We start from the raw sequence: 22,838 nt of genomic DNA, 5'->3' as shown, positions 1-22,838 counted from the left end.
TCTTTTAAAAAGAAAAGTATGGGAGAGAGTTTCTAAAAAAAATTAAAAAAATCCTACAGGAAGAGTATGCATCATTTTTATATATAAGTTTAAAACTGGCAAACATGGAATCCAACCTCTAGTTCTGAAGACAGGAGGAGTACCAAAGTTCACCTAGGCTGAGGCCCTCCACATTCTACCCAGCTGCTTACATGCCTCATTCAGCCACACCTGTAACAACATCCTATGGTTGGGGTTGAGGCTGGGCAGCAGGGAGAACATGGTTCCCTCCTATCCAGGTGCCACTGTTGTCACCTCGATGGCACTAATAGTCACAGAGATGTTGGTGACAGCAGCAATAGTCACAGAGACTTGGTGACAGCAGCAGCACAGTACCACATGACTGGTGGGTCTGTCCCACTCACTGACCCTTCAGGGTAATACTGGGAGATCAGCCAGTTGTGTACCAGTGAGCTCCACTAGCTTCAGGGAGGCTGTCAGGTAAGGTGGGCGGAATGGAGTGGTTATAACTACCTTTCTAATCTCCTGCTTTCTGGTTTCTTCTCACAGGTCTGATATGGCATGCTAGCATAAGCCGACAGTTGGGGTTCTTGATTGCTTTAGGCGGCTGCCTCCCATCACTCTCACCATGCATCTTCTATCCTCAAGCATGGCAATTACTTCCCCTGGCTCAGACCACACAAAGCTCTGCTTCTGACTACACCCCTTCCTAAACGATCTAATCATCTCATTTCCCCTGTTTGTTCACGGTGCTGGGGTTTAAACCCAGGGCCTTGTGCATTCTGGGCAAGTATCCTACCACTGAGCTATACTCCCACCACATACTTATTTCCACAGAGAAGCAGTTCCCCAAGGGTCACTTCTCATTTGCTCTCTTAATCAAATGCCTTCCCTTAAAGTTCTTCCTTTTATCATCTTTCTCAAGCAGCAGTAACTTCTTTAAACATCTTAAAAAAAAAAAAAAAAAGCTGGTGTAAACAATAACCAGATGAAAAATGTGACTGTAGTGACAGTGATGACTGAAGCAATCACTGCAGGTAAGAGGTAAGGAAACAGACACTGAGCACCTAAGAAATCACAGAGATAATGGGGTGATTAGTCTCTGCCTCTGAATTTGAAGGCTTTGGACCAGATATGATTTCATGATTCCTCAAGATCTGAGATTAGGGGCTTTCAGTCTTCTCTACCAAAACACAGTCTGCCTATTATATTTTCCAGAAAATATCAGGGGATCTATTTCAGATATAATGCTCTAAACGGTATTCTAGTGACTCAAAAGGGTTCAACTCAACAGGTTGCTACTTTGGGCAAATGTGGATGAAGGAAAGTCAGGCCTGGGTGTGGGTACTGGCTTTCCCTGTCCCAAAGTCTCCCGGGGTTGTGTCTGCTTCTACAAAGCAGGACAGGTGGCATTACAGGAGGAGAATTGGTGTGTCAGCTACTGGCATGGAGCAGCCTCAGTAAAGGCCAGGTGTGCCTAATTCTTAAAACATGCCAAGTTGTTCTACTACCTCTTGAACATTTCTTAAAAAATAATGTTGAGACTTTTCTCAAGTCATGGGTAGTGGTTTTTACTCTCAACAAAGACAAGAGGAGAAATATTTTTGGTTAGATCTCATCAACACAGTACTTTTTGTATCACAACAGAAATATAAAGAAAAGTTCTAGGAGTCAGCAAGTGATGAGCATTTTTATGGTTTTGACCTGCTAGTAAAGTATCTACAGTCTATATCTACCGAGTGAGGTCTACTATCCATTGTTATATCATGCCCATATTCCCTGACCTATGAGAATTACGCAGGGCTCACAACAAGCCTGCAGAAACAAGCCTCCTATCTCCTAAGTGTTGACTGGGAGAAAAAGCACTCCCTCTCCCTTCAGAGAGGCAAAGTAAGTCTACAGATCCCAAAGATGAGTGGTTCTATGTCTCCTAGCTCCCCGAGGGGACATTATTAAAGGATATAATTTTTGTCCCTAAGAGTCAACTTTCATCTTCTGCTTAAGATAAGATGGGGTGAGACAACATGGGCTAAAGGTACAAAGGCAGATCTATTTTCTGGGATGCAAGAAACAAACAAAAGCCTCTAACGTGTAAGAAATAACAGAATCATGATTAACAACACCCGGGCAGACAAATTGAACGGTTGTAACTATTAAGTGGTCATCTCTCTGTATTGCTACTGGTGAACTAGTGATTTACACAGCAGTAGGTTCCAGAAGTCTTAGTTTCTAGTTCTTATTCTGCCACTTTTGGGTCAGGCAGGAGGTGGGACAATCCATCACTTTATGTTCTTAATTTTCCAATGTTTTTAAAAATAAAAATATTGGACTTGGGGGTGGAGCTCAATGATCAAGTGTGTTTCTAGGTGCTGGGTTTGTGGTTCAGTGGTAGAAGCGCTTGCCTAGCATGTGTGAGGCACTGGGTTTGAGTCTCAGCACCACATAAGGAGATGAATAAAATAAAGGTCCATCAAAGTCTAAAAAGAAAATAAACAAGTGGAGTGGCATATCTCAGTAGAAAGGTTATGCCGTAAAAAAAAAAAAAAAAAAAAAAAAAAAAAAAGTGTGTTTCTAGCATGTACAAAGCACTGGATCCCACCCCAGCACTGAGGGAAAAAAAAAAAAAAAAAAAGCCAAAAACTCAACAGTAACAGCAGCTGCAGAAAGAACAGGAAGGACTATGCAAATACCCTAGCATTATAAAGAGCTACAGTTTATTACAACAACATAGCTAGAAGTCCTTCCTTCCAGGCAGCAGTCTCCAAAACCTTAAAAGAATCTTCATTAAAAAAAAATATTTTTAAGACTGTAGAACTCTAAACTCAAGAGTTAATACATGGGGAATGTCAGTCATTCAGCTATCGCTCCAAAACCAAGTTGCAAAAGTCTATATCTGAAGTAATAATTATAGCAAGAAATCGGAAAAGGACTAAAAAATTAAAATATAAAATTTAACTGAATGTTTCTATTTTTAATCTTTTTGTCTACTGTGTCACCCAAATAACATTATTAATATTTTTTAAATTGGGGTAACACTTAATGTGAGACTTGCCCTCACCAAATTTTTAAATGAACAATCTGGTACAGTTAACTATAGGCACGTTGATGTACAGCAGGTCACTAGAACTTATTCATCACATATTGCATACCAGCTTTTTATCATTCAGCAGCAACTCCCCAATCTCCCTCCTTCAGTCCCTGACAACTACCACTGTATTCAATTTTTATGAGTTTGACCATTTTGGATAGATACCTCATGTAAGTGGGATCATGCAGTATTTGTCCATAACTGGTTTACTGCACTTAACATAATGAATTAAGTGTTTTTTAAATAGTTAAGTGAAACCTGTAGTAGTTAGCTAGCTGAAAGTATAAGATTTTAGGCTAAAGTTTTCCTGATTATAATAATAAAATATACTACTCTCAAACAACATAATGCTACCCCTAAAAGTCTTTCAACAGAGAGAATATGTCTAGGACTTGGGTAAACAGGTTTTCATGAGACCAACATAATCAGAGATCATCTCTGCATCCCAAGTAGTCCCTTTGTATCATGCAGTTTCCTCCAACTTAAACTAGTTATAAAAGCCAATAAGTCATTTGCTAGAGTGTCCTGCACAGGTTTATCATCTGTCAAGACTGAACTTGTCTTTGGTATATCCTAAGTTGTAATATGAAAATAAAATGAAAGAATCTAGGAATGCATTTAAAATTAGAGGCTTGGGCCTAGCAAAAGTTATACAGTTGCTCTAAAAGTCAGTTGAGGGCCAGGGAAAACAGCAAGATTAGATGTGCCAAGTAGCCCAGCTTATAAGCAAACTGAAAGGTAAGCAGACAACACTTGGTGATCAGAGAGAACCATGATCTACAATAAAAGCTGCTTATCAGAGAAGATGGGAGAAATCCTTCATGAAAATTTTTGTTGGTGAACAGGAAACATTCACTTTAAAATGGGATTCAGTTTGAGATAAAGAGGAAAACTTTGAAGACTTTCAACATATCTAAAAATAATGGGGAAAAAAAAAAGGCAACCTCTTCCACTTTCCAATTAATGTTTGGGATGCACAGAAGTAAATAGTGGCCCTAAAATAGGAGCATTAAAAACAAAACAGCAGTAGCAACAAACTGTCTAGAAGTCCAGAAGTATTAAGCTGAATCATATAAAACTGCCCATTTTTTTGTACTTCTAAAGGTTAAAATATAGGTAATTTCACATGGTTTAACTGAAAAGGGGGAGATGTCCATTAATTCAATGCTAAGAATAAAAAGTTGAAGACATGCTAATACTTCACAGTTTCAAAGAGGTGGAAGCATTATTACTGAAGCAGGAACAGAATTTTTAATATTCTATGCCAAAATGATGTTTCGAATCACACAAAACTACAATCAGTAGCTATCTACCTAAATAGGCATAAAATTTCCATATATAACCATTCTTTCCCTTTTTTTGGTCTAACCTATGATACTCATACCTAGTAAAATTTTATTCCCAATAGATTCCTCCAGCCCTCTTGCTGAATCCCCAAACCTAGTTATTAATGGTAAACTTCAAGCACAAAGTCATCCTGTGCCCCCACCCCCCACTGTCAACCTATTATTCACCTTTATTTCCCACTCCAGCCCTTCTCTGCTGCTCTGTCTTCCAACCTTGGCATACTGAGAGTCCCATCTGTCCATGTCAAGTTCCCCCCACCCCTTTCCTTTTAATACACCAATGATCTAATCTTTCCTGCACAGAATGTGGACATTTTTATAAGCCTCATCTCTTTGCCTTTCGCATGTAGAGAAGCTCTGTTGTTTAAAAGACACCAGATCTTGTCATGCAACTTTCTACTTTTGCCATACCTAGATCTTTGTGGCTTTCTCAAAACCAATTTCACCTATAAGACTTCAATAAAAAGACTGAATTTATGTTATGATAATTTTACAGGGGGAGTTGTACATATGTACAACTCAAACATTAGAATAAAGGTACACATTTATACTGGGTATATTTCTATGTGAAGAGATACTGTTTTTATGGCACACAAAACACTGAGCTCTCTGTAGGTGCAGAAGTCTGTCTTTTAAAAAGGTAACTTCCTGGACTCAGGAAGACGTACATAGGGTCTGAGTGAACTACACCATGTTGTTAAATATGTAATTTAGGACAAGAAAGAGTATGATGAACCTTCAGCATTTTTTGGTGATGGAAATTTTCAGAACAGCGCTGGTATAGCTACATCTCTGATTTTTATTCTATTGGGATCATTTCCACCTTTGAATTTTTGTCAAGTGAAGAAACCTATTTGTGATGTCACCAGCAGACTGACAAAGCATTCCAGTGTTTTGAAAGACCAGACTCCGCAAAACCACCCACCTTGCATTTACATACCTTGAATTTGCTATTTCCACTTTGGTTCTTGCCATGGCGGCTGCCCTTTGCGCGCCTTCTATTGCTCTGTCCACCTTCTCCCTAGTTTTTGTATTTCTTATTGGTATAAGCTGCTTCCTTATTCCACGGACCAGAATATTATTTTTGTATTTTCCCTCTTCTTTGGAGCCATCAGGAAACACGGTACAGCCATATCCATGCCTCTTGTTATTCGCCCACTCGCCTTCATACTTCATGCCGTTGGAGCGCTCGCTGATGCCGAAACCATTGCGCTTGTCGTTCTTCCACTCGCCCATGTAGGTTTCAGTGGTGGTGGCGTCCACGTGGTCTTCCACGGGGCAAAAATCACAATCGACGTCGCCGAAGCTGATGGTGGAGTTGGCATCGCTGGAACTAATTCTGCTCATGGCTGCGTCGCTGCGGACTGAGCTCCGCTTGCTGGAGATGGAAGACTTGGATTCGGACTTGCGAAGTTTCATGCTTCCGAGAAGGGAGCCCCTGCGGAAGAGGCCGCCCTTCTTCTTGCCGGCAAGCTCGGCGTCAGCATGGAAGTTGAGCACGAAGCCTCCGCGGGTGCCAGCCGGGCTGTCAGCTGCGGCCGCGGCGTCGTGGAGCACGCTGCCATTGCTTTGCTCGCTGCGCAGCGAGGCCAGCGAGGTGCGCAGGGGCGAGCGGATCACCGTGGCCATGCCATAGGGCACGCTCTGGCGCACACCGTAGCCATGCCGCATGCCTCCGGCCCACTGGCCTTGGTAGGTACCTTGGAGAGACCGCCAGAAAGCACAGCATGAGAAAGGGTACACAGGGTGTGACGCCTGCGAGCACTGGGCACGCTAAGAGAACGCAGAGCACAGGGCAGGCAGGTCAACGTCAAACAGGACACACTTCCAAGTCAACCCTGGGGGGATTCTTTTCATCCACTTGAGAATTTCAGCCCTGGGATTTTGACCTTAGGACTTTGTACAGAATTTTCCAAAAGTCAGATAATTTTTGCTTTTAAATTTCATTAAAATTTTTACCATTCCCTTCTAATACAAATAGAGCAAACATTAGGCTACAACTTTTCCTCTTTGAAATTAATACATCAAAAATTCCATAGTAAGGCAGTGCAACAGAAGATGAAATGGATTCTATTTGTGAATCTTATTCTAATTTATTAATTTAGCTGAAAAATTCTAAAAATGACTTAGGTCTATGTTAGTATAACATTCCAACAAGCGTGAAGGCTTAAAATGACTAGCATGATCTGAATACTTGGGACATGGGTTGTCAAACGAATGGTCACAGATTTTCTTTCTTTCACACTCAGCATCTTATTTTTAGGGCAGGGAAAACCATTTAATATATAAAATTAACATTTGGGTTCATGTGAATCTTTCTGAGCCCAGTGACTTGAAAAATACAATATCCATCCTGAATATAGTGAACCACCATGAGAAAAAAGAGCAATTTGCTTAACATTTTTGCACTTCCAAGTGAAAAGGTCAAGTTTTGTACCACATTACCTGCTAAACCCGTTTCTCCTGGCCTTTCTCTTTATAGATTTACCTAGCCTTTGCCAGTGCAGTGTAAATCACATCACAAACTGGAAGCACCCTGAAGGCAGGAATTACTTCAAAAAGGATCACAGAATTCCCAATTCCTGGCTTATGTGTCCTGTGGATGCTGGGTGTTTGATGACTATATAAATATTGTGGCTGAAAATAATATTCCCATTGGCATTGGAAAAACTTAGATAAGGCCAGAGGAAACCTTCCTCTTAACATGGACTTCATCTCTTGAGAAAAGGTGTACTTGAGAGTATCCATTAAACCTGTTGATACCAGATCACTTTTTCAATGAATATTATTCCTTTTTCAGAAATAGAATAAACTCTGAAGTATTTGTTTTTCTACTAAATAACTAAAAATGTCTAAATAACCTGGTTCAGATTTTTAAATATTTAAGAAATGAAGGTTTAATTAAGGAATTTAGAATTTCCTTTTTCAAAGTCAAGGTCATTTTCTTTAAATAAAGCAAAATTTTACATTATAGTATCCCTCAAAATCAGCAATCTGGAAATTTTTAAATGTAATTACTTCTGTGTTTATTATTCAAAACAATTTACAATGTCTTAGAAAATAAATCCTGATTATGTTCTGTCTTTACCTTGTTCTATTTGAGTATGGAGATTTTTATCCTACCCTTTGCATTTTATATTACCATGCACAAGTTTCTAATAGATGGGATATATTCACTATATTAAGTAATAATGTTAGTGATTTGTATAAAAGGCTAATTATTTCATTGCACTTAAAAGCTAAAACTGTAATGGAGCCAATTCCATGACTACCTTTGATTTCTGGTCATTCTGACATATTTCCATCACATAAGGAGATAACAGTAGAGCAATAACAGAATACTAAGTGGGTCTGGTACTGCGAATATTATATTCTGTGTAGATGTGGTCTTAACCTAACATCTATGAATTTCTAAAGGGATGGGTGGGCCTCAGCTTTCTCAAAAAAATAAACCCAAAAAGAGAGTCGTATAATAACATTATAGGGTGAGAATCTTCCTACTGAAAATTAGCAATCTCTCAACACTGCCACAACAGGAAAGGGAAATGAATTATTAGGAAAGTTCAAGTTTGACTTTGCCTATGTAGATAAAATGTAAATTCTAGGATAAAAGTTATAGAACCTGATATGTATAATACTAAAACAAACCACCTTATTTTAATATTTTGCTTGGTTTAAAATTGCTATAATCATATTCTTCTAACTTTTCTACATAAGTTTGTTTTGCTAGGACAATTTGTAAAAATATTGTTTGATATTAATATATATTTACACTTTTAAAAACAAACATCTTGGTAAATGTTTAACACTGATGGAAATTAATAGCTAGTTTCCTTAAGCTGGTATCTCCAAAATAAGATCAATATTTGGAATGTCTAAAGAAGTATTGCTTGAAAATCCAGACTATTTAAGGCAACAGCAATAATTAGAAAGTGTGAGTCTCTGCTTAACTGTCAAATAAGGAGGGGGCAGGAAGAGAGGCACTGGCCACAATCCCCTTCTATTTTGTAAAATCACAGTATGAAAGAATTCCTCCATGGCATTGCTAGAAACCATTTTACAGTCAAATTGCAAGTAGTTCATCTGAAATTTAAAATAGGTTTAGTTTAGTCAATGAACCTAGAAAAAAAGGGCCTATTTCTTTATAAAGCAGGTGGGTTCCAACTTCTTCCTGCTGCTCAAATAAAGTTGTAATTAGTTCCTCTTGATTCCTAAAATAGAGATGCAAATATCACAAGTGTAAAAATTATTTTTACAGGTTTTGTTTTAAATTGTGTTCACTTTGGAACTGATTTTTTAGATCTAGCTGTTTTAACTGCACAATCTTGTAGTGGAAGGCATCCAGTTCAGAATGAAATTCAGTCAAATTTGAACTGTGCCAAACTTAAGTTTATATGCTACAAACACAAAGATAGTTAACAAAATAATGGGTATTCCTAGATATTTTCAACAGTTTTATGACAGGTAAAAAACCAGTACAGCAAATCAGAATTTGCACAAGAAACTAGATTTGATTTCAGGAGTTTGATATTAATTTATTCTTAATTAACATTCAAGGTGTTTTCTATATCAGCAATACTTCTCAGGTGGAATCACTACTTCCTTTCTCCTTCAGTTTAATGTCACAACAAAATACATGGAATTAGATTTTACCTAAATCTGATAAACGGTGTACAGGAATTACTACATGGTGGTAGAGAGAATGGAGGCAAAAATAAGTTAACTCTCATCTTTAGAAGAGGGAAAGTGATAAATCCTATTTTGACCCAAAATAAGTTATAGCAATGTATTTCCATTTAGACCAATTTACAATTAATTTTCTAAATGACATCTGAGGGAGGGGGGAACATACAGTCAAGAGCAGAGAGTTGACATTCAAAAGAGATTTTTAAGCTTTTTTATTCCTAATTGTAGCACATTAGGATTTGGGGGGTTTTGGTAGAAAATTACAGTGCTATGGCAATACCAAATTTTAAGTTTTTTTTTTTAAGTTATTAAACAGAAGGAGGATCATTCATAAAGTCATTCTGGAGACTTGGGTTTCTATAACACATGGACAGTTTCTACTGTGCTATATATATATTTTGATTACCAGGTATAAAAAATACTCTAAACCAAGAAATTTTGTTTAATGACTAGTGACCTCAGAAGATTATTTTTAACCTAAAACTGAAATGAGAACTTCAGATTTTTAAAGGGTTATAAAATAATGTCCACTTTAAACAAATTTTGCATTCCACTTTTGAGCATGAAATTTACTTATATAGTAGAATGAGGGCCTCCAATAAAAAATCCAGTCACAAATTAACATTTATAGGGCTGTCAACCAAGGTATGTTATATCCATTGAGAACATTTAAGGGCCCTGATTAACTACTATGGAACTCAGGACTCATACAACCCATAGAAAAGTATTAACGTTTTTTTCTTTTGATTCATGAGAACCATATCCTTTATTTATACTGTAGGATGAAAAGATGTCCTTTTTAGCAAATCCTACCATTCTGCTGTTTTGCATTTGAAACACAGCCCAAGTGTTCTGAGTAAGTGAAGTGTACAAATTGTATAAGCTTTTATATAAGCAATGGCATAACTGGGGTTGCAGTGGGCTGGAGAAACTTTTAATTGGATCCCTTTAATATCCTCCAACTCTGAGCAGCTCAATTCCAAAAGGTGACATCCCTTCCTACAATCCTTTCCAATTAAATATGATCATGTTTATTATCAGAAAATGTACCTTGCCAATGCATTAGACGTTCTTCTTTGTTATGCATACAAATTCAACTTTTGACACCTGTTTCAATAATGTATATTTTTCCCAATTTAAAAAAGGAGCTTCTGTCCTACCGTATACAAAATTGTCTTTTCGCAAATATTGTTAAATATTAAAATAAGGTGATTTTGGTTCACAGTCAGGAATACTGTTTGGGTCATACACCTTGATGTAAGTCAGTGATCAGTAATGACATTCTCAGAAACAAAGTTGTTGCTAACTTTGCAGCTATAGCAACACAACTTCCAATTGTATTTTTTTTAATGGAAACTTCATTGCCCATTTCTAAAGTATTTCCCTAGTAATTTGTCCAACAATCTGTAAAGATTACTATTGTTTTGATCAAAAACCAGTACTTTAAGGAAGTCAAAGAAAACTAGATAGAAAAACCTACACCCCCTGAATCCCACCTGCATCAGGTGGTCTCTCCGCTCCCATAACCAGGACGTTTCCAAATGCACCCTAAATAAGGTTCAATTCCCCAACATCCTAGTTATGGGGTTCTGACTTCTATCTTTAGGCTACTAGAGGACCAAATGCGAAATACGAGACTCCACGTGAAACCAATCCGAGGAGCCGTCAGCACAGACCGGCAGCCTCACAAGCCCAGGGCGTTCGCTCTAACTCCACCGGAGTGGTGATTTCAAACCCGGCCGGGAGAGGGAGGGATCAGGAACGTAATGAGACGGGCTCAAGTGACAGCGTCCTCTCTCCAGCCCAACCCTCCCGGGCGGCGCTCCCTCCTGGTGGCAGTGCAGCGCTGGCGCCGGCCAGGTACATTCACGCCTCGCTCCCCGGGGTGTGGACACATAGCCCGCTTCAGGAACGGGGTCAGATTAAACCCTCGCGCACCAGTCCCGTCCCAACGCACCATCCCTGGGGAAGGAGGGCGCGGGAAGTGGGTGGGAGGCTTCCCCAGGTGTTTTGGCGGGTTTCTGGACATGTGCGCTTCGCGTCCTCCCCGCTTCCCCAGCCTGGGCAATGCCCACCGCACCATCTCGCCGAGCAGCCGAGCCGCCCGCGACGCCGCTCACCTCCGTCCCCGTAGGTCTCCACGCCGTACCCGTCCTGCAGCCCGTTACTCCAGGTACCCTCGTAGCGAGCGGGGGTGCACAGGCTCTGCCGGACCCCGTAGCGCCCCTTGAAACCATGTGACCACTCCCCCCGGTACATCCACTTGCCCTTCGTTTCCACCCCCAGCCCGTGCCGCTTGCCCTGAGCCCAGTAGCCCTGGTAGGTGTTGCCGCTGGGCCAGGTGTAGCCTCCGACCACCTCGAAGCCGTGCGACCAGGAGCCCGAGTACTCGCCCTGGCCCTTGGGCCCCGTGCAGATGCCATGCCCGTGCGCCTTGCCCTCCTCCCAGCCGCCGCAGTAGGTGCCGCCATCGTCGAAGTCGAACCTTCCGCCCGTCATTCGGGGGGCAGCCCCGGCGCGCTCCCCGCGGGGGCACGGACGCGGGCAGAGCTGGGCACGGCAGGGTGTAGCTCGGGGGTGGGAGCCCGGCGGGCGAGCTCACGACTGCGCCCCGGGCAGCTCGCGCCGCCGCTCGGCTCCAGTCCGATGCCGCCCCCGTCCTCCCCTCCTCTTTCGCCGCCGCCACCGCCGCCTTTCTCCTCCTCCTCCTCCGCCGCCGCCCCGGCCAGCGCCGCGCGCGAGAGGACAGCCCAGGCTCCGGAGCGGACCTTCAGCTGCTCCCGCCCGCCCACGTGAGCCGGGCGCCGCCCCGCGCCCGCCCCCCGTCCCCTCCCCGGGCGCCGAGGCCCGGCCCCGCGGCGATCCCGCCCCACGGGCCCTGCCCCCAGCCCCGGGAGCCGGCGGACGGGCGCGCGTGTGTTCGAGCAGTGGGATGCGGGTGGGAGGGCAAGTGTACCCGGGGACGCGCGACAATCACGCCTGTAGATGAAGGCGCGGCACCATATGTGGGGGCAGCTCGCGGGCACCGGAGCCTCTGGTGTTTGGGGTTTTTCAATTGTGCTTAAGCTCCTGTAAGTGCGGCCACGTGTGTGATGAGGGAAAACTCATTGTATGTGTGTTTGTCTGCATGGGGTTTGTAGTTGCATTTTTTTCCAGCATTCCAACTTGTGTACTGTTGCATTTGTCATGCTCAGCTGTCATTGTGAATTAATGTCCTCCAAATATATGTATGCATGTGATATAAATCTGAGGCAGCCTAGACATAATTGTGCAGAATGTTCTTTTACACCTACCCATTTCAAAGCACATGTGTTTGCATTTCTTTAATGAAGATACGGAGGGAAAGCCGTGCAGTTTGAAAAAGCACAGGATAAATTGGTTGTTTTTATTTGTAATAATGAAGAAGAGGTTTTAAAGCTATCTTTAGAGGGGCACAGAATGTTTTCTATTACAATAGAGCCCGCTTCCCTTAATGCCTCATTTGTTGTTCTTCACAACCTTAGAAATCCTTCATCCTGGAGCTGTGTACCCAACAGGCAGAAGACTCAGTCTGTATGTGTTGTATATGTGCCTGAAACGTACACTTCGTATCTCTCCACTGGTATGCACAGTTTAAGAAAGTAAATAGAAGTTTTCAAGGATGAACATGGTAAGTAAAACACTGCTCTAAACTAACAAAGAGGCTGTGACCTACAAAACCAGGGACAGGTGTCAGCTGATCCACTTTCCAGCTACAACACTGCCTTGTTGAATTCATTTTAAGATAGCTCTTCTAAACTTTGTGTGTGTGTGTGTGTGTGTGTGTTTGAGGTGGAGGGGTGGAACTCCAGGGCCTCATGTATATGAGGCAGGTGCTTTACTGCTGAACTGTTCCTCCAGCCCCTAAACTTTTAAAAAGGTTTCACCATTTTCTGAATAGAAATAACTAGATTTGTCTTTCCTATGTTAGGTAATAACTGGGTATATTGTGAGAGCAGTGCCCAGCCAAGAATTAGAGATTTGGTAATAGACAAGTTGAAGCAGTCAGTATTGCCTCTTTTAAGAAGACACTGGTCTCAACCTCACCCTTAAAATAATCAGATTCACAGCCAAGGGTCTTAGGTTGACTTCTCAGGAAAACTGCCTTGCAGGCAACTCCTGTTATTCCTTAGACTGAGAGGCCTTTGGACAAGGACCAGAATGCTATCTGCCAAATACCTCTCACTAGGTATTTGATAAGCAGATAAAAAAATGTAAGGACAGGTGTCAGGAAGGCAGCAGGGTAATAGAAGACTTTCCTGCACAGAAAAGAAACTAAAATTGACCTTGATTGTGTCTCTCTTAGGACTAGAGCTGATCTTTTCTTTTTATGTGTCGAAAGACTGAAAGAAAAATCTCAGTTTACACTGACCAAATCACCAAAGAGAATTAGAAACCCTCATCCATGGCGCTGCCCCCAGAGTTGCCAGGAATAGTGCTTACCCTAGTGGCCTGAAATAATTAGGCATCTCACTCAGCATCTTGTTCTGGACTGGGGATTGATTTAGGCCACTGGGAAAAAAGAGAGCCCAGAGCTTTGCAGCTGAGCCATAATTTTATTTCTCTGTTATGGGATGCACCATAATTGGGAGCTAGACACATTCCCATCTATTCTAAGGTTCTGTTTGATAGGAGAAACAATGTGGTTGCTCAAGCTAATATTTCTTTTTTCCTCCCTTTTTCAGTGGGCTTTCTTCATAGTAGCTTTTGCTTTTTTGCCTGTTTGTTTTTGGCCCCGCTTGTGTGTTAGGACTTGTAAGTTCTCACACAAATGAAAACTTTTTTGGAATACATGGCACAGAATGGGTTTCTGGCTTCTGAGATGGATAGTTAGTCCATTTGTGGTAGAAGGGCAAAGGATGGTATTGCACATGAATCTAGATAGAGCATGGAGATTTTGGTAGGATAATGGACATGGTCATTCCTTGGTTCCTTCCATGGAAAGAACCTTAGTTAAAAGTGAGACCCTTCCACCACATATGTGCTGTTAAATTTCAGTTAAATTCTAACCTGACTCTGCCCATGACTTTCTTCATGGAAGAAAGGTTTGGTATCCTATTGAAACAATTTCTGGCAAAGTAACCATATAAGCCATGCTTCCATTTACTTACTGCAACCACAGGGGAAGTGTCCTCTGTTACACAGATGTATTGTTTAGCCTAAGCGTTCAGGTTCCATGTCAATGGTTGGACAAGACTGGCAATGAGAAGTAGGAAAAGGAAGAGTTGAGAATGATGGCTCAGAGAGAAGGCAGTAGAACAACGCTGCAGTTTAGTACTCGGGGTTAGTAATGTCCTTATTTTCCCTTTCATGCTGAACCTTTGCCCTGAATAAGGGGGAGTTGAATTTAGCTTTAAGGAGGGATTAGTAAGAAGAGAATGTGAATGTTGGTGTGACAGGTGGGATGGGGGAGGTCATTAAAGCCCAGGGGCCAACAACCACTCTAACAGTTTGTTTTCCTCCATGCTCAAAACCTAGCTATTATGTTTTCATTCTAAAAACTTTTGTAACAAACGGTAAGCTACTTTGAGTGTAAATACGTTCAGTTAACAACATGTTGGTAAAGATGTTTTGCTTAGAATTCAATGATATTTTTATTTTTTAAATAAAGGTGTGCTGAGCAATTTGATTACTTCATTTTATTTGTGTACTAGAACTAATTGATACTTCTTAATAAAAAATTACAAATGATAAAACAGCTAATCTCTAGGTGTTTATTATCTTAAGGAAATGAATTAAAGCATGTAAAACAGAGTTGAATTCACTTGATGTATTCAAAATTAACGTTACTAGCTTGATTTATAAAATCAAATAAAAATGTGTTGTTTGTAATCTCTAAGCATTTGTAAAAATTTAAGAAATTTGCCCAAAGTAAATACAAAAATTAAGAAATATGGTCCTAAGCTTTGCAGGAGAATGAAATCAGAAGAACAGTATTCTAAAATTAATGGTCTTCAGAACTTTAATCCCTCCTTAAAGGCAACTGTTTGTCAGATATTATACTAAGTTCTTCACATGTAATTCATGTAAATCTCATAATAAATTGGGTGCAGTGGTGCATACCTGTAATCCCAGCAATTTGGGAGGCTCAGGCTGTAGGATCAGAGGTTCAAAGCCATCTTCAGCAACTTTGGGAAACCCTGTCTCAAAATAAAAAATAAATAAATAAATAAAAAGGGGCTGGGGATGATATTTCAGTGGGAAAGCACTCTTGGGATCAATCCCCAGTTCAAAAAAAAATCTCATAATAATTGTGTGGTATTAGTACTAGTATTAAAGCCACCTTAAGAAGAAGAAAAAAGAGGACATTTGTGTGATCTGGATTATTTAAGATATAAATGATTAAATCATGATTCAAACTGCGGTCTATGTACCCTGAAGGTGGTTCTTTGTTAGTCTTTTATTTTATTGGTTAGAGGGTGAGTGCAGGGAGGAGGAGCTGGGTAGAAAGTGAGAACAGGTGGTAAGATGACTTTTATTTCTTAGGTTTTTCCAGTAGCTGCCTGGGCGAATGGAATACTACTATCTAGAATTTAAAAAACAAAACAAAGGAAGAAGAGTAAATTACAGGGGTTGGGAAAGATATATTTTTTAGGAGAGGATGGTTCCAAAACATTCACCTGGGTTGGGGATGTAGCTCAGTGGTAGAGCGCTTGCCTAGCATATGCAAGCCCTGGATTTGATCCCCAGTACCGAAGGCAAAAAAAGAAAGAAAACCCATATACTGGAAGAGATGTTAGATAGGCAACTGGACAGTAGAGATAAAGAACTAAATAATAATAATAAGCCACTAAGTAAATAACCCTCATTTTTTCCCTCATTAGCACCTCCTTTTGCACCTTGAACTGTTCACTGCCGCCATTGGTACCCTGCTCTTATCAACATCTCCTCTAGGCCATTCCCCCATGTTCTTCCAGGACTGATGGCTTATCCACTCATCCTCTGTCCACTGTCCCTTGCCATTGTTTGTCCTGGACAACTTCATCCTGACTTCAGAATACCTTGCCTTTTGAAGCTTCATGACCTTCTGCTTAAAGTTCACTTCCCAGATCCAGCCTGAACCTTGCTTTGACCCCGGCATAGACCAGTTCTAAGAAATGGAACTTTATAACTCTACCCTTTGATGGCATCCTTTCGTCTTCCCCACTGAACAAACCCATCGACTCTTATTAATGCCTCCACTGTTTTGATGTCCTTCCTGTTCTCCTGGCTCTTCCTTTCCCTATTCTGCTTGGAGGCTCTTATGAGTCACTTCTTCCACACCATCCCTGGCACTCAGTTTCCTTTTCATAGTAGCCTTCTGGTACATCTGTCTGCCCAGTCCCCAGTCTTTTTTTTTTTTTTTTTTTTTTTTAGTTATATATGACAGTAGAGTATATTTTGACTTATTTATACAACATGGAGTATATCTTATTCTAATTAGGATCCCAGTCTTGTGGATGTACGTGGTATGGACATTCACTGTGGTGTAGTCATATAGGTACGTAGGAAAGTCATGTTAGATTCATTTCCAGCCCCTGCTCCGAGGAAGCCCTTCAGAGGTAATCACATCATTTACCAGTTGCCATTGCACACTGTGGTTACAAGCATTGAGCACCTCCACCCTGCATGGGAGATGTTTTCCTAGGCAACTTGCAGATGTTTCTCACTGTCCTGGAGACCCTCCCAGCCCCAGGCCTCCTAGTAAGCATAAGACCTTGTCTTCTTTACAGAGGAGGTAACATATGGGGAACACCCTCATGTTCTCTCTTTTCAAAACTTAATGTCTATGTTAATCAACTTTTCATCACTGTGTGACGAAATACCTGAGAAAATCATCTTATATGTTTTTGGCTCACAGTTTCAGAGGTTTCAGTACATGGTTGCTTGGCTCTCTTGCCTTTGGGCCTGTGGCGAGGCAGGACTTCATGGCGGAGGGTGTTTGGCTCACCTCATGGCAGCTGGGAAGAAAAGGCCACCGTGACCTAGCTTCCTCCCATTAGGTCCTACTTCCTGAAGGTTTTACCCCCTCTCAATAGAGCCACAGGTTGGCAACCAAGCCTTTAGCCTAAGGATCTTTGGGGGATGGGGGACATTTAAGATCTAAACCATAATAACATCATTCCCATTGTCTTCCTTTTCCCTTCCCCTACTCCAAGGAAAAAGATATTCTTTTTCCTCTTCAAGTTCTGGGTCAATTCCTTTCTCCTTTAAATTTGCTTGAATTTCCTCCCTTCTAGCCAGCAAGCATGGTTTTGTGTCCTCCATATTAAAATAGCCCTAATTTCTTGGTCCCACTTTCTCCTCTTGTCCTTTGTCTATTCTTGAAGCTGCAGACCTTCTTTACATTCCAGTCTTTATTTCCCCACCTCTAATTCTCCTGCCACTTGATTTGCATTCTGCTGTCACTAGTGTAGTGAAGCTCGTCTAGCCTTTGGGGACCTCCTGTTTGACAGATGCAGTGACATCTCATCAATTCCCATCCTTGCTAGTGGCAGCTATGAATTTCATACTTGAGAGCACTTTCACTTCTGTGAAAACTTTGTCTCTTGCTTCCCTCCCTCTTCCTCTCCTACCCTTTCAGCTGTTCCATTCCTATTTTTCTTCTTTGTATCCCTTTCTAGTTTCCTTAATTCTAGGCTACATGTTATAGCCAACCCATAGCTTCATGGTATCAGAATTTCGTATGATTGTGGGATACTTGTTGGCTGGTGCAAGGCAATCCTGCCTTAGAGGCCAAGAGTCTAATTTAGAACTGGTCTAATTCCTATATAAAAACACCAGCTGGGCCTCACTTAAATCTCAAGGGCAGTACTTTGGTTTCTTCCCATGACTTGTCCCTTGTGGCCCTCTGTCTACTCTTCCTAATGGGGAATGTTCCATGCAGACCTAGACAGCATCCCTGTCCAATGATGAAACTCACGGAGGGTTTCAGGAAAGTTCTAATAATGAAAAAAGAATGACAGATTAGAGGGATACTTAATAAAGAGTAGTAAACTTGAAGATACAGAGTGGATTGCAAATCTATATTGAAGACCTAGTACCTGAAGCAAACCATAAAACATCTATGTATGTTTATGTGTGTGTATGTATGCACATGTGTGGGGGTTTCTGCCATGTCCCTTGTGGATGAGGAAAGGGTTAACTGCCAGAGGACAGTGTTGGCAATACATCAATCAATTACTCATAAACTTATCTAATCGATAAAAACACAAGAGCCAATACTCTTTTTCTATGAGAGGGGGTGTGATGGATCAGGCCATACCAGATCTGGCCTCTGACAACATGGAGTAACCCAACTCTCTTTTATTTATAGTCATACAAGTAAAGGGACCTGGAACTGGAGGGGTTTCTTCTGTGATGAACAGGATGAGGTGGAGTTAGGGGAGCCATTTGCTCAGGGAAACTATCATAAAAAGACAGGGAACCACTCCCACAGTGCCGCATACTCCCGGGCAATCTGGGACAGACCTCCGTGTCTGCCAGTTCTGAGAAGTCAGGCCTTTATGTCCTGTGGCTTTCCAACACACACACGTGTGTATAAATGATGCCTATCTTAGGTTTGGAGACACAGAAGTAAGGCTCAATGCTTGCTCCTAAGGTCTCTCTATCTCTTCAGGGACAGGAGATAAAAAAAGAAAAATAATAGAAGTACAAGGGAAACCACTACAAGAGTCCCATGTCCTGAGAGTTCAGAGGAAATAGTAATTTTGTGGACTGCTGTGGTTGAATGATTTTGGGGGAATCATGGGCATATTGCTTAGCCTTTGGATGTAGTGCAGGTGCATCCTACTGGTCATAATAATGTTATGACCTTGAGCTGAGACATCTGGGAGAGGGAAGGAATGAGGGGCCCCATGTATGAGCGAGAACAGAAGAGACCTTCTGGAAAAGGCGTGCCTGGAATCTGAGGGGACAAAATGATGAGTTCATGTCTGTCATGCTGCATTTAAAATCACAGTGCTTTGTTCTGAAGATATGGCTGAAAGCCAAGTCGGTGTTTGAAATAGTGCAAATGGGGGATGGAGGGAATAGAAAGCATATTTGGGAGTGTCATTATTAAGATATTAAAAGTTGTGAAAGTTAATATGATAACCTTTAAAGAAGGAAGGCACACAATATTGTTCAAAGTATGGCTATGGAGTAAGTCAGCTAAATGACTCACAGCTGAAGGAAAGGAAAAAATCAATTATTAGGCAGTTAAAGAAATGTGAATTATAACTGAGGAATGAATGGGATTCTACGAGCTCTGGAACTGGATTTGAAACAATAGCCAGTAGTAGTGAAGGCTTTATTCTAACTACTTGCCAAGTGTTGCAGCCTCGGTCTGCACGTCACCTCAGCACGCACATCTCGCAGCCCTTGTGGGGTTCTTCAGATACTGATTGCATTCCATGTACAGCCTACATTCCTCTTCCTTTCCTTCATCATGCTCTAGCATTTTTATCACCACTTACATTTCACATACTACTTTCACGTGGCAAGCACTTTTTAAAGCTTACTGAGACAGAACCTTCCATGGGGAGGTCATGGAGGTGCTCAGACCTTCCTTTCAGAGGACCTGTAGTGAGGAGGGAGTCTGGCAGACGGCAGCCAGCTGCTATGATTTCAGCTCTGCTGCAGCGCTCACATGAGGCCATGCTTTGCCCAGGACACACCCTCCAAAGTTTAAGAGGCAAATTGCTGCATCTTGTGTCTCTTAGTGCAAAAAAAGGAAGCAGAGCACCTGGTAAACCTCTTGGATTCTGGATGCAACATGTAGCACACTTAGAAACTGCTCCAGCCTTTATGCTGGTTGACTTAGAAGGAAAGCTCCCAGCTTTGAGAGGGCTCAGAGAAGGACAGGGTTTTCCTAGAGGCTCAAGCTGTGATGGAAGCATCCCTCCTTCTTAAGTCACATGATCAACCAGATACTGTGGTGTTGGAGGTGTGAGTGGTATGAAAGACATGTAAAGATTGTGGCAAGCCCCAGTTAAGCCACAGTGCAGGTCTACGAGAACCTAAAGCAAGACAGTAGAGAATTAGTTATCTTTTAAAAAACACTTCTTGGTAAGTTACTTGGTCTGGGTAGAGAAGATACATTTGACCATGAGACCAAGTGCCATTTGTCCAGTATTTCCTATTATAAGTTGGGTTCTACTGAACCTGCTAAGACAAAGTTGGAGAGACCTGAAGCAGCCTATTATAAGTTGAACATGGTACATTCAGGATCAAACTGGGCAGTTCCAGAGAACACAAGCAACTCCAAGAACAGGTTGCCTAGTCCTCCATGTTCTCCACCAGGATTGTACTCCTTCCCAGTTTTCTGGGAAGATTGGGATTCTATACAACTAGCTAAAGGAAGAGGAAAGACCATATTTGGTTTCTGGGTATATGGACTTGGGTATGAATTAGCTGGAAATATGGTATTACAACCACACTCAGGGAAAGTCCGTAGACGGGGAATATCTTTCCAATGGGCAGAGCATGAACTGTGCACCATGACATATATTTTATGTGAAAGGGAAAATGGCCAAACATCTGAATATATGTATATTTCTGAGCAATGGCCAACAGACTGTTCATCTAGTCAGGGACCTGGAAGGAAGAGAACTGGAAGAACAGAGACATAAAGGTCTAGGTAGAGGTATGTGGATGAAAGTATAGAAGTGGACAATGTGTGAAGAGTTTTGTACTGAAGACTAAGGCCCTCCATGGAGGAGGCACCGAAAACCCAAGTAGATTATAGGGCTGGGCTACTTGATTTTAGCCATCCCTCCTTATTAGCCATTCCAGATCTGGAACCAGGGACACATGAATTTAGTAGTTAGCTACTGCTGCCTCTGACTGTCCAACCTGCCAGCAGCAGAGACTGTTCCTCAAGAATACTAGTTACCTGCTTGGTGGCAGGTGAGCTGTATTGGGCTCCTTCCAACCTGGAAAAGCAAGTGATTCATCCTTACTAGGGATAGACAACTAATCTGGGTATAGATTTGCCTTTCCTGTCCAAAGCCTCAGCCTCTGCCACCACAATCCAGGAGCTTATGGAGGGCCAGATCCGCAGGCATGGAATTTCATACAACAGATGTCTGACCAGGGGACCCACTTCATAGTGAAGAAGATGCCAGAGTGGGCCTTGATCATGGGGTCTCCTTGTCCTATCACATACCACATTACCACATACCTGTATTATCTGTGAAGAGCCAACTCATGGAATGGTCTCCTTAAAGGCACAGCAAAATTTCCAGTTTTCTGGTATAATCTGCAAAGATGGAGTTGTGCCTTTTGGGGTGCAGTATATGCGCTAAATCAGACTGCTCTATGGCATTATCCCTAATAGGAAGAATATGTACACTTGGAAACTAAGAGATAGAAGCATCAGTACCCAGTTACCATCACATTCAGTAACTTAGGATTTTTTCTTTTCTCTGCCTTCAATGCTGGGCTCTACTGGATCCCTAGGGGAGAAGCCAGAGGACAAAGCAGGAATTCTTTTGAACTACAAACTATGACTGCTGTCTGGCAGACCCAATGACTTGTGTCCAGGGATCAAGAGGTGAAAAGAATAATTACCATACTGACAAGGATGGTTTTTATACGATGGGGACAGAAGGGAGCATGTGCAGAACCCAGCTGATGTACTAGAGTGCTTCTTGGCACTCCACTGGTATCTTGTTACCATGGATACACATGTGCCCTAACCCTGTCTGAGAAGGCAGGGTTCACACTCTCCTGAAATGAAGGTTTGGTTCACACCACCAGAGAAGCCACCAGAACCTGCTGATGTTATATAACTAGGGGTGAGAGGAATTTAGAATGAAGAGAATAGAGAAGGTGAGAACTGTTTGTAGCCTCAAGATCAACTACAGAAACAGGGGCTGCTATTGTCCTGTTAACTTCCCTGTTCAAAACTTTTCTTCAGGAAGAGAGGCTCATGGGGAGTTCCTCCCAAACCCATGGAGATGATGATCTTTGCAATGCAAGGGATACCATGTGGTGGTCATGGATGTGCACCATTCAAATCCTCTTCGAGAGAATTTGCTGCAAGGAGTGAGGTTGATGAACAGCCTCAAGCTGCTGCAGCTTTGGATCCCAACAGTGTTCTTGCCAATGCCACATGCTTCCCAAGCTGTTTCCAGCCAATAACAGCACAGTGGGATGACAAGAGTTGGGCCACTCCTTCTCGGCATATGCCTCCTCTGATGGGTGATATTCTGTGTGCTCCCCATAGACCTAGCTGAAACTTTCTTAGGGCTACTGCAGTCTGGGGCTCCATGACACCATTCTTCCTTTCCTTTTTCCCTTTCACCAGTTTCAGACTTGCATAATGACTCAGACTTTCCCTACCTTTTCCTGATTCCTGTGGACTCTCCTTCACATGTGTTCACCATGATAAATCTCTTGTATGCCTAATTCTGTCCTGGCATCTGACTCTTGGAGGCCTGGATACACCCAAGTGGTCTTTAAGAAACACATACAGGTCTTAAGTCAAAGAGAGATGAAAAGTCTAATCCAGGACTTCACAGAATTGAATTGAAATTTAGATTTTATGGCCTTTGAGGAAGTTTTCTCTGTACTGATATGGAAAAATCTCCAAGATCTACAGGGTGGAAAAAAGCAAGGCACAAAACAATATATGTGACATGCAATATATTGCTGTATTTGTATGTGTGTTAAAACCTATAAAGATACAAAGAAAAAGGGGATGGGAGTGGAAAGCTTCACTAAAGGGCAGTTTGATT

General features: G+C 41.9%; 2 protein-coding genes across 6 annotated transcripts in view; one reads left to right on the top strand and one right to left on the bottom strand.

Moving 5' to 3' along the window:
- Positions 1-11,859, bottom strand: part of Jph1 (junctophilin 1) — a 76,620-nt gene extending 64,761 nt beyond the window's left edge. For all 4 annotated transcript variants that reach the window (XM_047518261.1, XM_047518267.1, XM_047518275.1 and 1 more), the window contains exons 1-2: positions 11,241-11,859; positions 5,375-6,134 (exon numbers count right to left, since the gene is read on the bottom strand). In XM_047518261.1, coding sequence (XP_047374217.1) covers positions 5,375-6,134; positions 11,241-11,619 — 1,139 coding nt within the window. In that variant the 5' untranslated portion in view covers positions 11,620-11,859. The remainder of the gene's footprint in view (positions 1-5,374; positions 6,135-11,240) is intronic.
- A 216-nt stretch (positions 11,860-12,075) lies between these two features.
- Positions 12,076-22,838, top strand: part of Gdap1 (ganglioside induced differentiation associated protein 1) — a 47,591-nt gene continuing 36,828 nt past the window's right edge. For both annotated transcript variants that reach the window (XM_047528120.1, XM_047528131.1), the window contains exons 1-2: positions 12,076-12,191; positions 12,624-12,769. The gene's annotated coding sequence lies outside the window, so the exon portion shown is untranslated. The remainder of the gene's footprint in view (positions 12,192-12,623; positions 12,770-22,838) is intronic.

Source organism: Sciurus carolinensis, chromosome 1 (assembly GCF_902686445.1).
Source record: "Sciurus carolinensis chromosome 1, mSciCar1.2, whole genome shotgun sequence".
Classification (NCBI taxonomy): domain Eukaryota; kingdom Metazoa; phylum Chordata; class Mammalia; order Rodentia; family Sciuridae; genus Sciurus; species Sciurus carolinensis.
This window is presented reverse-complemented; position numbering and strand designations above follow the sequence as displayed.